This window comes from Brienomyrus brachyistius, chromosome 6 (genome assembly GCF_023856365.1).
Source record: "Brienomyrus brachyistius isolate T26 chromosome 6, BBRACH_0.4, whole genome shotgun sequence".
NCBI classification, from domain to species: domain Eukaryota; kingdom Metazoa; phylum Chordata; class Actinopteri; order Osteoglossiformes; family Mormyridae; genus Brienomyrus; species Brienomyrus brachyistius.
The window spans coordinates 22,426,558-22,441,735 of NC_064538.1; the positions used below are offsets into that span (position 1 = coordinate 22,426,558).

Below are 15,178 nucleotides of genomic sequence, written 5' to 3' on the forward strand. Positions count from 1 at the left end.
CAGGTTTGGGGTCGAATTCTGTTGATCTCTCAGTTAACCACAGGACAAACCTGTCACCCACAATCCTTTTCCCACCAGTAGTGTAAGCACTGGTTACATCTGACAGATAACATCTTCACCACCTTGCTAAGAACCCATGGTGATATTTATTTAATAAATTTCATAATTTTCATGTATATGTTGAATAGTCGGTAAAAAAAACCCAGCACTTTGGAAAGGCTAAATGCATGGACCATATGATCTAATGTATTGATATGAGTGATATTCTCTGAAATGGTATAAAGATACAACAACAGTTTTGGGCAGCACACACACATACACACCTCCGTGCTTAGCTAAAATGGAGCCTAATGCTAAATAATTTCGTGACAACACAGTACGAGGATTCCTCTGGGCATCGTTTAACTGCCTGAACATTTCCACGATAATATTGGTAAACATACAGCCATAGAAGAAATTAAGAGACCACTCTTTATTTTTAAGAAATGTTTACCAATTTTTAAAACCTGCTTTAATCATAGTTTTGCAGACAGAAGGCGACGGTGAGCGGCAGGCTGCTTCCACATTAAAAATGTCTAAGGGAACAGTGCTCAAGAACATGGTGAAGTAGGAGAGCCTGGGAACGACCAGAAAACAGCCAGGTAGAGGTTGAAAGTGACCTTCTAATGCCAGAGATGACTGTTAACTTATCCAACAATTTCTCATGAATCGTAAGATGACATCAAGTGACCTTCAAAAGGAATGGGAGACATTAAGTGCAGGTGTGAAGTGCACCGCTAGGATAGGATCATATCAGGCTCCTAGAATTAGGACTGAAGTCCTATGATGCAAGGAAGAAGCCCTTCATTAATGAGAAACAGAGAGGAAAAATATATTATTCACAGACACACACCCATAAATTGAGAAATGAGTGAAACAAAAATGTGATGATGTTACTTAATTTTTTACATAGAGCTTATATTGTCTATATGTATGCTAAAAAACATAATGCATACCAAGGGATCATATCAATACCACATTCCTTCCAAAGACATCCTCCAGTGATACAAAACCTTACTTAAGAACTGGGCTGTTTCTCTTTTATTCCTGTCATGTGGCTCTTTTGAATAAGAGGTGTTAAGCAGTACAGACGCAAGTGGGGTCCATAATTTGTATGTTAATTTAATTTTAGCAGAGTTAGGGACATTAGAAGCACTGGGGCCCTATTATACTCATTTTCATTGTCCATATTTTTATTTCTGGGGTGTCCTACAATAGATTTACGTGCTTCAATGGCACTGGCCACGCCGTCGAGTCTTGGAGGTCACGTTGCTGGCCAGGCCGTCGAGTTGAAACCTTCAGACATGCGCAAGCCCAGTGTCTGTGTTGTCCAGACTGGTAGCAGAGATCATTGTTTCCAGTCCCCATTACAGCACCTCTACTGCCACCTCTCTGTCCCCTTTCCTGTTGACTGCCTCTCCCTCTGATTGCTAGGCCCTGTCATGGAGCCTGTTGCAGCTGAAGATTCAACAGCTTCATTTGAGATTTATGGACTACTGTACTTCTTCAGACAATTTAGCACCCGGTGGAGTTGAGCAGGGCCTTCTTTATTTCAGGTCTGAGGCATTCAGAAGGCTGGTCTGCTTGGCGCCTTCCAAATGCCCTTGATTGGAGATCCTGGAGTGGACCTGCATAGCCTGTTAGAGATGACCTAAGTTGTCAGTCACCGTTTCCTCCAGCTCCTGTTGTACACCCTGAATCTTCTGCCAGTCCACATGGAGTGGAAACGCAGTCTTCAGTGAATCCTATAAAGCCTGCCAATGGGTTGATACATTGAATCTGACTGCTCCAAAGCTTCAGAGAGGACTGCACTGCCCTGTTGGGTGGGGTTAGGCCATGCCTGTGCCACCGCTTGCACCTTTAGTACATCCTAGTTCCTTTGGACCTGGACAGCATCAGCTTGCCCGGCCTGTCCTCGCCGTGGGTTGGGTTGGGCATCTCCACCAAAGGCTTTTGGAGATAGGTGTTGGGAGGGATCTGGTTTCTGTTACGCCCACCTACATGTGGTTGTAGATGCAGCTTTGCACGCTCTGCCACAGTAGCACTGTGTGATCTCTGCAGCTGGTCCATTACTATCTGCACTGTGGTAGTGGTCTCATATTTCTCCTGGATCTCCTGGCTGCACTCCACCTTGGACAGTGGCCAAGGCCTGTTGTGCTGGAACATAAGGCGGTGGTGCTAGAGAGGGAGGGACTGATGATACAAGCACACTGTCACTATCTAGCTGCTCTTCTTTTTACCTTCCCCTGTTTCTACCTTGTTATTATTACTTAACAGCAAAGATGTAGTTCGGTATTAACATTGGTAGGGACCAAATCAGTCGTAACGCCCTGCACCCCCCCCCCCCCAAAAAAAAACACACAAGGTACCTCCACAATATTTGTAGGAACATGTTCATACCTAAATTTATGCTCATGCTCAACAGCATCTGCATGACATCGGCATGCCTTCCATCTCACTTACGATGAACGGCTGGTGGAGGCAGCATGTAACCAGTGGGCTAAGTCTCTGTGCTTGTGATGAAAAGGTTGCTGGTTCAAACCCAGCCTTGGCATGTGTGTGGGTCCTTGAGTAAGGTCCTTAATCCCCAGCACCCTGGGTGTTGTACCAGGAGGCTGTTCTTCACAACCTTCACAAGCAAGTTGAGGGAGGTATGGGGATCAATAAAGTATCTATAATTGTTATTAAGAATATGTCACAGAAAAATAATAGGAATACAAAATAAGTGAGTCTACGTTCTTTATTCCTTTGTTCTTGTCCAAGGATGTACAGACACTTCAAACAACCAACCTCATTCACCCTCATTGGGGGGAAATCCTCCATATTAGGTCCACATGTACTCAGGTGTCACGGATCAACCCCGGAGATCCCCTACTGACGTCAGGAAGACCACTCCTCCGGCGATTCCTTGATCCTCTTTTCTCCGTTTTTGGAGGTTGTCTGGTTTCTCTGGTTTTCTGTGCAGCCACCTACCGCAAGCTGTGGCAGGTTTTCCAATTAAGGGAGACCATTTTAGCCACTGGATCTTGCACTCTGATGCGAGGTCTTCTAGAGTTTTCTCTGAGTTCGAGCGTTGTCCAGTTTCTGGCTCTCTGAGTTTTCTGACCCATGTTCTGCCTCATTGACCCCGAGTTTTTGTTCAGCCCCATTGATGACCGACGTGAATCGCCTGACCCTGCCTGTACCTGGACCACGGACCTAGCCAAGCCCCAAGATCGACCCCGCACATCGCCCAACCCCAGCCTGCCCCACGACAACAATCCTGTCAGCTTCTTTGGTATTATATTAAAATCACTCTGCATCTGATTCCGCAATAGCGTCATCTTTTCTCCCCTTACACGCAGGTATTTTTTAAAATGGTGTTTTTCCTCATCATTTACTAAAAAAAATCGCAAAGCGAGCTGTCAAGAGCATGCCAAAGCTGCAGGTGGTGATATAACTCTAACCGTAAAGCCATTTTGGCCAATCAGAAGCCTTATTACCAGTTCTGCTGGGCTAAAAACAGCTAATGTCTGACATCAAAGTGAACAACAGCGCACATTCTAATCTTACAAGCCAAATACTCTGTTTTCCCTGTATATACGTGGACACTGAAAATGGAGTTTCTGAAAAGCTACATTTTAAAAAAATACGCGTTTACACGTGGACAAGGCCTTATACACTAGCAGCTTGTTTCACCTGTGACATTCTCTTATTCTTTTCCTTCCATGTCTTGGTCACCAGAAAGTTGTACTTTTACCTTCCCTTCTGTAAAAAGTGTATTGCAGTCTCTTAGTTTTTGATTGATTGTGGATCCCTTCAGATCAGAGCATAAGTGACTTCAAGGATTCGATAACGTGTCTTACAGGAGTGTCTTAACCTAACAAACTGCCTGAACTACCCACCAAACTCCCTCTTATCTTTAAATATTTATTTTTAGTATCGCATTCACCCGGGTTCGAGTCGCCGCCTGGGTTACATGTGTGCGGAGTTTGCATGTTCTCCCCATGTCGTCGTGGGGTTTCCTCCGGGTACTCCGGTTTCCCCCCACAGTCCAGGAACATGCTGAGGCTAATTGGACTTGCTAAATTGTCCATAGGTGTGCATGTGAGAGTGAATGGTGTGTGAGTGTGCCCTGCGATGGGCTGGCCCCCCATCCTGGGTTGTTCCCTGTCTCATGCCCATTGCTTCCGGAATAGGCTCCAAACCCCCCACGACCCAGTAGGATAAGCGGCTTGGAAAATGGATGGATGGATGGATAGTATCGCATTCTGTTTTTCATAATATTTCATTTACTTGTGTACTGTGTATTTCAAAAATCTGTTAGAGTTATGTTTACACTGTGTGTACTGTCTTTGTATCTTGTCTGTTTGGCACTATATGTTTGCATGTACATCTGTGCATTATGTTCATGCTGCTGTATGCATGAGAATTTTCCCCTAGGATCAATAAATTTAATCTTAATCTTAATAAGATATCCACTTTGTAATAAGAATACAAGTATAAGTGATGTATCTCTAGGCTTCCAGCCAAGCTCTCCTAAATCTATTTTCTGTTTCACAGGGAGTTCCCTCTACTTGCATAATTTATGTATTCTTTTCTGTAAAGCCATTCATTCCTTCTTCCTAGGTGTTGACAAAGTACAGATCATGCTCTCTTAAATCCCATTCCATCATTTCCCGGGTTTAGGCACCCAGTTCTGCTCCCAAGATCCATCACACCACAGGATAACTGGGCCATGCACAGCCCTTATCATACCAAGCATATAAGAATTAGATTTTTTCAGCACAAGCAATATTATATATATATATATATATATATATATATATATATATATATATATATATATAGAGAGAGAGAGAGAGAGAGAGAGAGAGAGAGCGAGAGAGAGAGAGTGAGTCTTGTAATGCTACAATTACAGCTTTTTCTGTGACTTTCCAAAAGACGTTTTGGGAATTTTTGCCCATTCATCCAGAAGAGCATTTGTGAGGTCAGGCACTGATGTTGGACATGAAAGCCTGGCTCACAATCTCCTTTCTTGTTCATCCCAAAGGTGTTCAGTGGGGTCGAGGTCAGGGCTCTGTGTGGGTCGGTCAAGTCCTTCCACACCAAACTCACCCAACCATGTCTTTATGGACCTCACATTGAGCACTAGGGCACAGTCATGCTGGAACAGAAAAGGGCCTTCCCCAAACCGTTCCCACAAAGTTGGAAGCATACAATTGTCCAAAATGTCTTAGTAAGCTGAAGCTGAAGTGTGTTTCACCAAGTGTGATTCATCACTCCACAGAACACATCCAGTTCCAGAACACTTCCAGTGGCTGTGGGCTTAACTTTATACACCTGTGTCAATGGGTCTGAATGAAACACCCGAATTCAATGATAAAGAGGTGTGTCCAATACTTTTATCCATATAGTGTATTTGATTATATGTTGGGGGTGGTATGGTTGTGCAGTGGTTAGGACTGTTGCCCCACAATTTGGGAACCTGGGTTCAAGTCTCTACCAGTGTTGTTTGTGGAGTCTGCATGCTAGCCTAGTTATTGTGGGGTTTTCTCTGGGTACTGTAGTCCCTCCCACAGTCTAAAACATGCTCATACTAATTGCCATTATCAAATTGCCTATAGGTGTGCGTGTGCCCTGTGATTGGTTGGTGCTCCTGCCTTGTGCTTATAGGCTCCAGGCCACTTGTGACTGAATAGAATAAGTGGTTTCAGAAGGTGGATGGAGTACTGTATATGTCACCTTCTAAATATGCATCCATGCAGACTTTCAATGGCTTCCTCTAATGACACATGGTGGCAGAATACTGATCAAACCTTTCTTTAATATATACGCATGTAAGGGAGTCCCCTGCCTCCTGTTCTGTGCTTCTGGGTAAAGCTCCATGCTCACCATGGCCTGGTGTGGGATAAGTGTTTGTAGAAGATGGATAGGTGTCTTAATGGAAAACATCAATCTAAAGTGTGCTGTCTTTATTGGAAAAAGCGATCTTTACTGATCAGCTGTAAAATAGGTCATCAGGTGTTACAACTGATAACATACATACAGATGTGTTAGATTAAATACCTTCTGTCACTACAGTATAAAACTGATCAAGCAGAAAATTATTCAAAGACCTGAACATGAAGACGAACATTACTGGGTCAATTATTTGGTTTTCAAATATTTCCAGATATACAATGTACATATATAATCAATAATCAGATTTGAACGGTTAAGAGTATATAATATGAACTGCAGCTTCACCACTACAGTATCCTCTAAATAAGAATTTGTTCAAAGTAAACAATTTTCCTTTTCAGATCATAGAAAAAGTGTCGTGTCATGTAACAATTTTATTTTATTACGTTACATTGGGTACACGATAACAGAAATATAGATATTTCAGGCTTCAAAAATAATCATAGTCGTCATTTTTTGATGAAACATGGTGATAGATGTGTTTCATTTAAAAATACTTTTGTAAATATCAGTGTCAAGTATAATTGTAGCTTTTCGAGGGTAGATAACATAACGGATATTACTGTTATTCATGTGGAACTGCGTAGTTCAAAAATCTGAGGGCGTGGTGAAGCGAGGGTGACGTACAGCGACCGCAACAACACAAACAGAAGAGTCCGCAGCTAAAACAAGGAAGTGAAGGGCTGATACATAGCATCATCGACACTGTTTTTATGTTATCCAGAAGGCCAAGATATACTTTCAGCCTTTGATACACTTGGATTGTAGCACACGACAATTTTGGACAATGAACAATAAAGGTACGATGCAATTTGCATGTATCTTGTGTTTGAATGTATCATAGCGGACCTATGCTATCTAGCTAGATACTCGCGTTTTTATGACATATTTAAATTGTGTTAGCTGACTGGGTTGTGGCTGCCCCTACCCTCTTCTGCAGGTACAAATAACATAATATAGCTACACTACAGATCGTTAGATTGTTAATATAGTGTGGGGGAATTTTATCAACAAAGACATTATAGTGTCCGGGTATTGGTTCGTACTCTTTACTTTGCGGGAATTTGCAAAACTGTGAGATTTTTTTACAGCATTTATCAAAATATTTGATTAAAGCGGAGGACGCACGACCTCGAGCAGTGGTCAGAATTTCCCTTTGACTGAGCACTAGAATGGCCATTTTGAGCAAAGCACAGCGCGAGCTGCCGCTGCAGCGAACAGCGCCAGCTACAGCGCGAGCTCTTTATGACGTCGGGAGCCATTATGACGTTTTCGAAAATAGATGGGGAATCCTGCTTCAGCTGCAGCCTATGGTTGCATTTTACCGAATCGGTCTGCTGTCACTCTGGTTTTGCGCAAGGTTCATTCGGTACATTTGTTGCACTAGCGTTACTTTTACCATTCGTAACTGCATGATTTCGTCATAAACATACTACTAACCGTGAACATGATGTATCGGATTTTACATATTTGTTTAATTTAGTCATGTCGTGTCCAGTTCTGTTCGCATCATGCAGCCTACGAATTCTGTAACTGCAATATTTATTTCTCACACAACCATTGAAATGTGTTACATTGTCTGATCTTACCTTGTAATTTTTTGCAAACTTATTTTACTGATGAGATTAAGTATATTTAGTTTACATATAATGTTACATTATATATCATAATCAGTAAAATCTGCAAAAAAACAAAAATAGAAGGTAAGGGGTAAGGCCAGACAATGTAATAGACTTGAAGTATTTGCAGCAACCATCCAATACATCCATGTATGTTTTATGCCGACCAATACCAAACCATATTTTGCTAACCCATACCTCCAGTTATAAAGCTAATTAAACTAATTGATGGTGAAACAATTTAGCAAATGCACGGAATGGCTGAGGTGCCCTAGATGAGCGGTTTGGCAACTGATGTGATGATTTTATAGTAATCCAACAAGATTCCAGTAACTTTTTGGAACAAAGAAGAAATTCTTATTAGTTTTTTATGTTAATTTGCATGTATGTTAAATTATGTTAGTTCCTGAGAAAATATACATTTCAAACAATTTCTTTGACTAACACTTCCATATAAGGTATATCCCTGCCTTGCATGCTGTACCCACCCTCACAATTCTGACCAAGATAAGCTTTTGGATCGATGTATATTGTTACATACTATAATTCCTTTGCTTGGGCGTGTCTGTATATGTGCATTCCCTGCAATGGACTGAGGTCCCATCCAGGGTGTAACCCTGCCTGGGGCCCTCAGCTACCTAGGATAGGTTACAGGCATTCAGGCAGCCCTACAACCCTGAACAGAATAAGCCGCTGATGGCTGATATAGACCTAAGATTTTCCTAAAATATGAATGCAATGTAAGATATTATATAAAGTAAAACTGTTCCAGCGTATGCCATACTAACCAGCTTAAATTACACTGAAAATAACATAAAGAATGAGAAGTAGTAGGATAGTTCATTACAAGAGTTAAGAAATTACACACTTTCAAGGGTGTAGGTTTGGTTTCAACATCGGTATGGAAAAAATAAGCCCTTTCACACATGTGGAACACAAACCTAAGATTTTATGTGCCAGACATGTTCACACCCTACTAGAAATACTTTGGAATTGTTTGGGGGCCGGGGGGTTGGGTAGAGCATGTAGGAAGCAGGACACGATGCAAAAAGTACACGCAGAAATCACAGTGTTTCATTTACAGCACATCAAAGGTGTTTGCTGTTTACCTGTGCCGTAGTTCGGATTACACCGCCGTCACGTCGCCGGTTTGTAATATGATCGTACACAATCAAGTCTCTCTCTGTTCTTTGAGTCTGTTGGACTGTTTCTGCTTTTTCTTACCAACAGAGTTTCCTGACTAATTGTATTCGTGCTGTTTTTGCACCAGTCGCATGATGAAAATGTCATCAATGCGCCCACTTGCTCTTGGGGAATTCTCCGGAAAATTTCCTGTTCCATTCACATGTGGGTCAATCAGAATTGATCCCGACTTTGTACTAGGGAACTAGCCGGGTAAAGTCCAGTGGGTTTCCATGGCCAACAGTTTTGGACATTTCCATATAGCCTCTCCTGGTGAGAGGCAGCGCATGTCTGAATGGGGCTGCAGACAGATGTCAGAACCACCTCAACTGGCCCCATTTAAAGCAGAGGAGCTGTGGCTCAATTTTGACCTCCTCCTGAATGTCCAAGCTCCTCACCCTCTCTTTGGGGGAATTGCAGAAAATCAGGTCCTCCGGTAGCATTCCAGCATTAAAGCTAGCTAAGTTTGAAGCCAAGCTGGTTCTAATATTGAGATACAACTGAAGGACCTGATTATCTGTGTCAGGCGTGTTAAATTATGGCTGGACCACAACCTTCAGCATTTGTCAAATGCTGGAGTTTTCTAGGTATTTTCTGTTTTGGTAATGACCTTCATGTTTATTATTCTGTAACATCTTTATACCTGATTACAAGAGTTAAAGGGAATCTCCTCCATATTATTAATATTACGATGTGATTTGTATTGAAGGTCTTTATACAGCAACTTCTGTGAATTTCTTTGTCAATATAAATGTTAAAATTAGCTGTTTTTGCATTAAGAGAGTGTTCTTGCTCATTTCCATCTTTATGTCCTCAGTTTTTCAGGAACACATGAGTCCTCTCTGGAAGTGGGATCGTTGTGTTTTTTTATAGACTGCACAGCAAAACAGCATTAAATTACTACAGTCGAACCTCGTTACTACGTACCCCGGATACAACGTTTTCACCTTTTCAACGTACAGGTTTCTAATTCCCGTTTTTAGCCTATGTATTATTCCAATAGCAGCCATTGTTTACAGCGTACACCCTTACAGCGTAAACTTCGATACAACATCCAAATTTCTAGAGAAAATATGAAAACTAACCATCGTTACAACGTACAGCGCTCTCCCCGCCCACCACAACTTGTGTCGCTACATCTACCTGGTCTTCGCCCGACAATGCACATTTGTCTTGATTTAATTTAACCAATATTGCATTAATATTTTCAGGCCAAATGCCAATTTGGATGCGAATGTTTATTTTAAAAATCCATTTTGACCAGCCGTTGTGTATTTTCGTTGCCGTTTATCGCCAGCCGGCACTAAGTAATCGTGAGTAATTTAAGGAAAATTTCAAGGATCCAAATGAGCGTTGTCGAATTATTTAACAGGTAATAATGTGTTCGTTTGTTTTGTAGTCAATTTAAGGGTCTGTTCTATTGAAGTTTTATCATTTACATGGATATTTCGTGAGTTCTTTCATCCATCTCGCACTAAGTGGTTACAACGTTCTATGCTTATAACGCACATATTTTTGATATCCCGTCTTGTACGTAGTAACGAGGTTCGACTGTATACTTAAAGTGAATTCACCTTTATATTTGTCTTGTTTAGGAGACAACGTGGAAAATTCCCCCCAAATGATTAAAACGGTTATTAATAATACCGTATTAGCAATTATTTTATATTACTATCCTCCCAAAATGCATTGCAGATCATACTGGCGTATGTATAGTTTTTGTTAGGTATTCAGTGTAGATTTAATGTCCTTATTCATGGCCATTGTCTAAAAATTTTCCTTCCATGCCTGCGTTTCAGCCTCCTATCCCCAGCAAGCTGTGTACCCCCCCCAACCTGGCACAGCGCTTTACCCACCCGGAATGCAGGTCTCCCCCCAGGCACCTCCCTACTCCGAAGCCCCCCCTTCATATTCTGAGGTGACCACTGATCTGCCTGAACAAAATTCTGCCTGAAACATTGCTGGCCAGGCCTGAAACAGGCCGGATGCTGCTTGGTCATGAACATCGAGGTGTTCAGCTAGCTGTAGTGCGTTGGTCAGCCTGTCTGTGTACAGCAACACATGTTACCAGTCAAAACAATTCGGCACTCCTGTCGTGAGATGACATATGTTTATATGGTTGCCCCAAAAGGACATCCAACTTTTATTGTGCTTGTGTAACACATTCAGAAAAATTGTTTATTCTTTCCACTCAACCTATGAGACAGTTTAAACTCAGCCATCAATGAACAGGTGCAGTTTTGACTAGGCATTATGTGAGTATTATAAGCCATGCACATCATAATTATAACAGATCACTTTACCTTCTGTTTTTACAGTTAAATTAAGCTATGGAAATTGTTTTGACGATTGCTATAATTCAGAGCCTGTGAGAGGCTTTGAATCTCCTCTTTTCAGTGAATATTCGTGCTGCCATGTTGCTCGCTTGCACACAGCAGGCCACGCTGTGGGTGGTTTTCTTATGCGCTTCCTTCTGTCTTCTATCTTTGTGTTCCGTTCCCCCTTCACATCTCTCCCTTCCAGATCTACCAGCCCAGGTACATGCACGCACCCCAGGCTCCAGGCCAGCTGCCGCACATCTCCGCAGCCTACCCCAGCACGCAGATGTTTGTACCCCTGCCGCAGACTCTGCCAATGGGACCAATGAGCCACACCATTCCCATGGCGTACTACCCAGTGGGTGCTCTCTATCCACCGGGCTCCACAGTGCTGGTGGATGGTGGCTTTGATGCAGGAGCACGCTTTGGGCCAGGTGGCAGCGCCACTCTTCCTGTGAGTAGTGACCCTGAGTATCTTTCACATTTGTTTATAGGATGTGTCACCTATTGGTTGATATGCAATGGAGGCTTCGAAACTTCAAAGCTAGGGCATTGAAACATCAGGGGCTGGTGGTATATGAAATTCCGGTCCACTGTAGCTTTCCAAACCTTGTTATTCCCATAAGTGCCTTCACATGAATATTGATGACTCCTGTACACCCAGCACTGTGAGACTGGCCTCTACGAGTGCACTGTCAGCACTGTAACTTACGGTCCAATCATGTTGATGGCTTGTTTTTCCACAGGCCCCTCCCCCCGGGCACCTGCCCAACGCAGCGCAGCTCGCAGCCATGCACGGCGCCAACTTGGTGATGGCACAGCGCAAGAACAACTTCTTTCTGGGGGGTTCCAATGGGGGCTACACCATCTGGTAACATCCAGTACTATCTGGGCTTCTATGGCCTTCTTCACCTCATCAAAATCCCTCGTCCGTCACCTTCCCCAGGGCTGCTTACTGCAATACTGATATCACCTAACAGAATGTAATATTTTATTGCCCAACCTCAAGGTGCAGTACTCCGCTTGCCCGAGTCCATGTAAAGTTGCCCAATAGGAAGGCAGGGCTACCAAACAGACAGCAGCACGTTGGAAACTTGGAGTACCCCAGGTACCCCACTGTACACCAGGGATTACATTGGGGGAAAGCCCCCCTATTTTTAAGTCAGTGTGTAGAAAAACAGAAATTGCATTTTGTCTTCCTCAAAAAAGTGTTTTCCTTCTAATGCAGCATTAGGGTCCCTTTTTCAGTTCTTCAACACATAAGATTTTAAATATGCCTTGTAATATTAATCACATTCTGATATAAAATTATACTGTAAATCAATTGATTATCTAAACCAGATGGGATGTTTCATATGTATCCTGTTTCACACATTCTTTCTTTAGAATTCCAGTTCAGAACTGTCAGAAGCAGCATAACAATGAAATTAGATGTGATGGAAACAGAGATCAGTGGGTTAGTGGACCTTTCAGAGCAACTATAGATGAACATTATCAGGTGCCAGAGTTTTCAATGCACCCTTATTTAGGAAAGAAAAAAAACTTAGTAGCATCCTGAAGTTAATTGCAGTGTAGGTCACATTGTAGCCTGGATTGGAAGGAGTGGTTGGCATCATAACATTAAAATATGAGTGTCATTGTGTTTTGCCAGACATTTAGGTCAGAGTTTGCTTCAGTACAACTTAAACTGTCTAGCACATGTCCTGTAACGTTTTCTAGCATGTATAGTTACTGTATATCATTTATTTTTTCTTACCCAAAGCATAATTAGTATATCATTTTAATATCCTTCCTAAAATATGGGTAATGATCAAAAGGCTACATTTTTATATTCGAAACAATTATATTGATAATCTAGAGTTAATTACAGTGTATAATCAATTGATTGTTTAAGGAGGCTGGATACAGTTTAATGCTGAATAACATGCAGTTTCACTTTATTAAAGAGAAAATTCCAGTGAAATTTTAACATGTGAGCATTGTGATATATCAGCCCAAGTATGTATTGTAGATATTCCCAGAGGTGGTCTCTTTTCCTTGAAAGAGAGTGTTTAAGTGAGACCATTCTGAGGTAATGCTATAGTGTTAAGCAAAGTTAGTCAGTCTTTTATGGTGGGCTAAGTTTTAGACCTTAAACTTAATGTTATACTTTATCTCTCCATTTATTATTCAGTGGCTGTCACTTATTTTTAAATATTACATAGTCAAGTTTAAGGAAAAGAAATCAAGAGTAATGGTTCCATTGCACAACTACCAGAGTGATGCAGTTCAGCTTCAAAATTGTCTCATATATCCCCTGTATATAATTATAATAATAAAAAAATAATAATTTTATAATGATATTCTAAAATCATCAAAGCCTGATGTTTGAAATATAATTTGCATAAAAGTACTCAGCTAGTCAGACACTGCAAAATTAGTGATTCATTATCTTTCCTGAAATGTAAAGGCTATCTGCCAGTATTACATACATTGATGAATGATGAAACACTAATGTGCTAATGCACATGCACTTAATGACAGAGCATCATTATTTCTACACTTACATAACTGCAAAGCTGGTGCTTATTCATGCTTTTTGACGTAATTATTGCTCAGCATAGACATTTGCTTGTTTAAACGCCTTTACTTTCAGTTAGTTTTAGATACTGGGTATCTAATCGGGCGGCACGGTAGCACAGTGGTTTGCATGGTTACCTCACACCTCTGGAGACCCGGCTCTACCTGAATGGAGCTTGCATGTTCTCCTTGTGTCGTCATGGAGTTTCCTCCAGGTTCTATGGTCCCTCCGCTCCCCGTCTAAAAAAATGCTGAGGTGAATTGGAGATGCCAAATTGTCCGTAGATGTGAATATGTGCGCGTGAATGGCATGTGTGCTCTGCAATGGGTTGGCACCCCATCCTGGGTTGTTTCCTGCCTTGCACCCATAGCTTCAACGATATGCTCCAGACCCCCACGCCCCTGCATAGGAGAAGTGGGTATGGATGGATGGATTGATGGATATGTAATCTAACAATGTTTTTCTGCTTATGCACTACAAACAAGACTCCTTGAATCTACAAGCTTCTCGTCTTCCCATTGTGAATACATTTCATAATAGCACTTGCACTAATATTTAATATCCATGGACTTAACCTTTATTATTCTCTCCAAAAAACATCTAACATTTCTTTAAAGTACTTCTATTAGTGCAAAAAAAAGAGACCCACTCATGTTGTTTTCCTGGTTTTCCACCGGTTATTGCGCCTTCCATAAGGGGACGTGGCAGGGTACAGTACTCTCAGAGTAACCAGAGTTCTGCTCACTATCTGTTAAGGGCGCCAATCAAACTTTAGGGTGAAATACATTTCTGTGTAGTAATTGTGGACATGAATAGTTCAGGGACTGTCTTACATTTTTATATGTACATATATATTAAAACCAATGGATTCTGGTGAATATATTTTATCTTCTGAGGTGTTTGAGAAAGATTTGAATGTCACTGTGTGCTGTGTGTAAAGAATTTGGACACTTGACAAAAGGACATTGGAAAAGATTTTGTAGTGGAGCTGTGGTGCACTTAACTTTTTATACTAAATGTAAAAGAAAGATTAAAATTTAAAATAAAGAGAGAGTATTTTGGAAATATGAATTCTATGTTTCTTTACTCTATTCATTAACATGTTGACTATATATATATATATATATATATATATACACACACACACACACTGAAAGAGCCATAATTCTAGGAATTCTCTCTCTCTCTACTAATTACATTAAAGACAGAAGAAGTTACAGTAACTTATAGTTAAAGGTTACAGCTGATTCCCTAATGCACTTCCTTTCTGCTTAAACGATGCAGATTATCACTGAAAGCATTTTAAGGTGAATGACAATAATTCACATTTCTGACAACATATTGTTTATTATATAAGATTTTCCAGCTTTTTACTAACTGGAAAATGTAACCATTATTTAAAGTTATTACACATGTGTAACTACATTTAAATAATATATTCAACAGCAAAAAGTAATGGTAATTCACCATCTGCACTTAACTGTTGAAATTATGTAATGTACTGTAGTTCTGAGGTT

General features: G+C 41.1%; 1 protein-coding gene across 1 annotated transcript; it reads left to right on the forward strand.

The window, feature by feature from the left end:
* The first annotated feature begins 6,604 nt into the window (after window positions 1-6,604).
* Window positions 6,605-14,726, forward strand: dazap2 (DAZ associated protein 2). Its single transcript, XM_049017611.1, has 4 exons — window positions 6,605-6,782; window positions 10,583-10,701; window positions 11,307-11,555; window positions 11,848-14,726. The coding sequence occupies exons 1-4, from the start codon at window positions 6,770-6,772 to the stop codon at window positions 11,974-11,976; spliced, it is 510 nt and encodes a 169-aa protein (XP_048873568.1). The 5' UTR covers window positions 6,605-6,769; the 3' UTR covers window positions 11,977-14,726.
* Window positions 14,727-15,178: the final 452 nt, after the last annotated feature.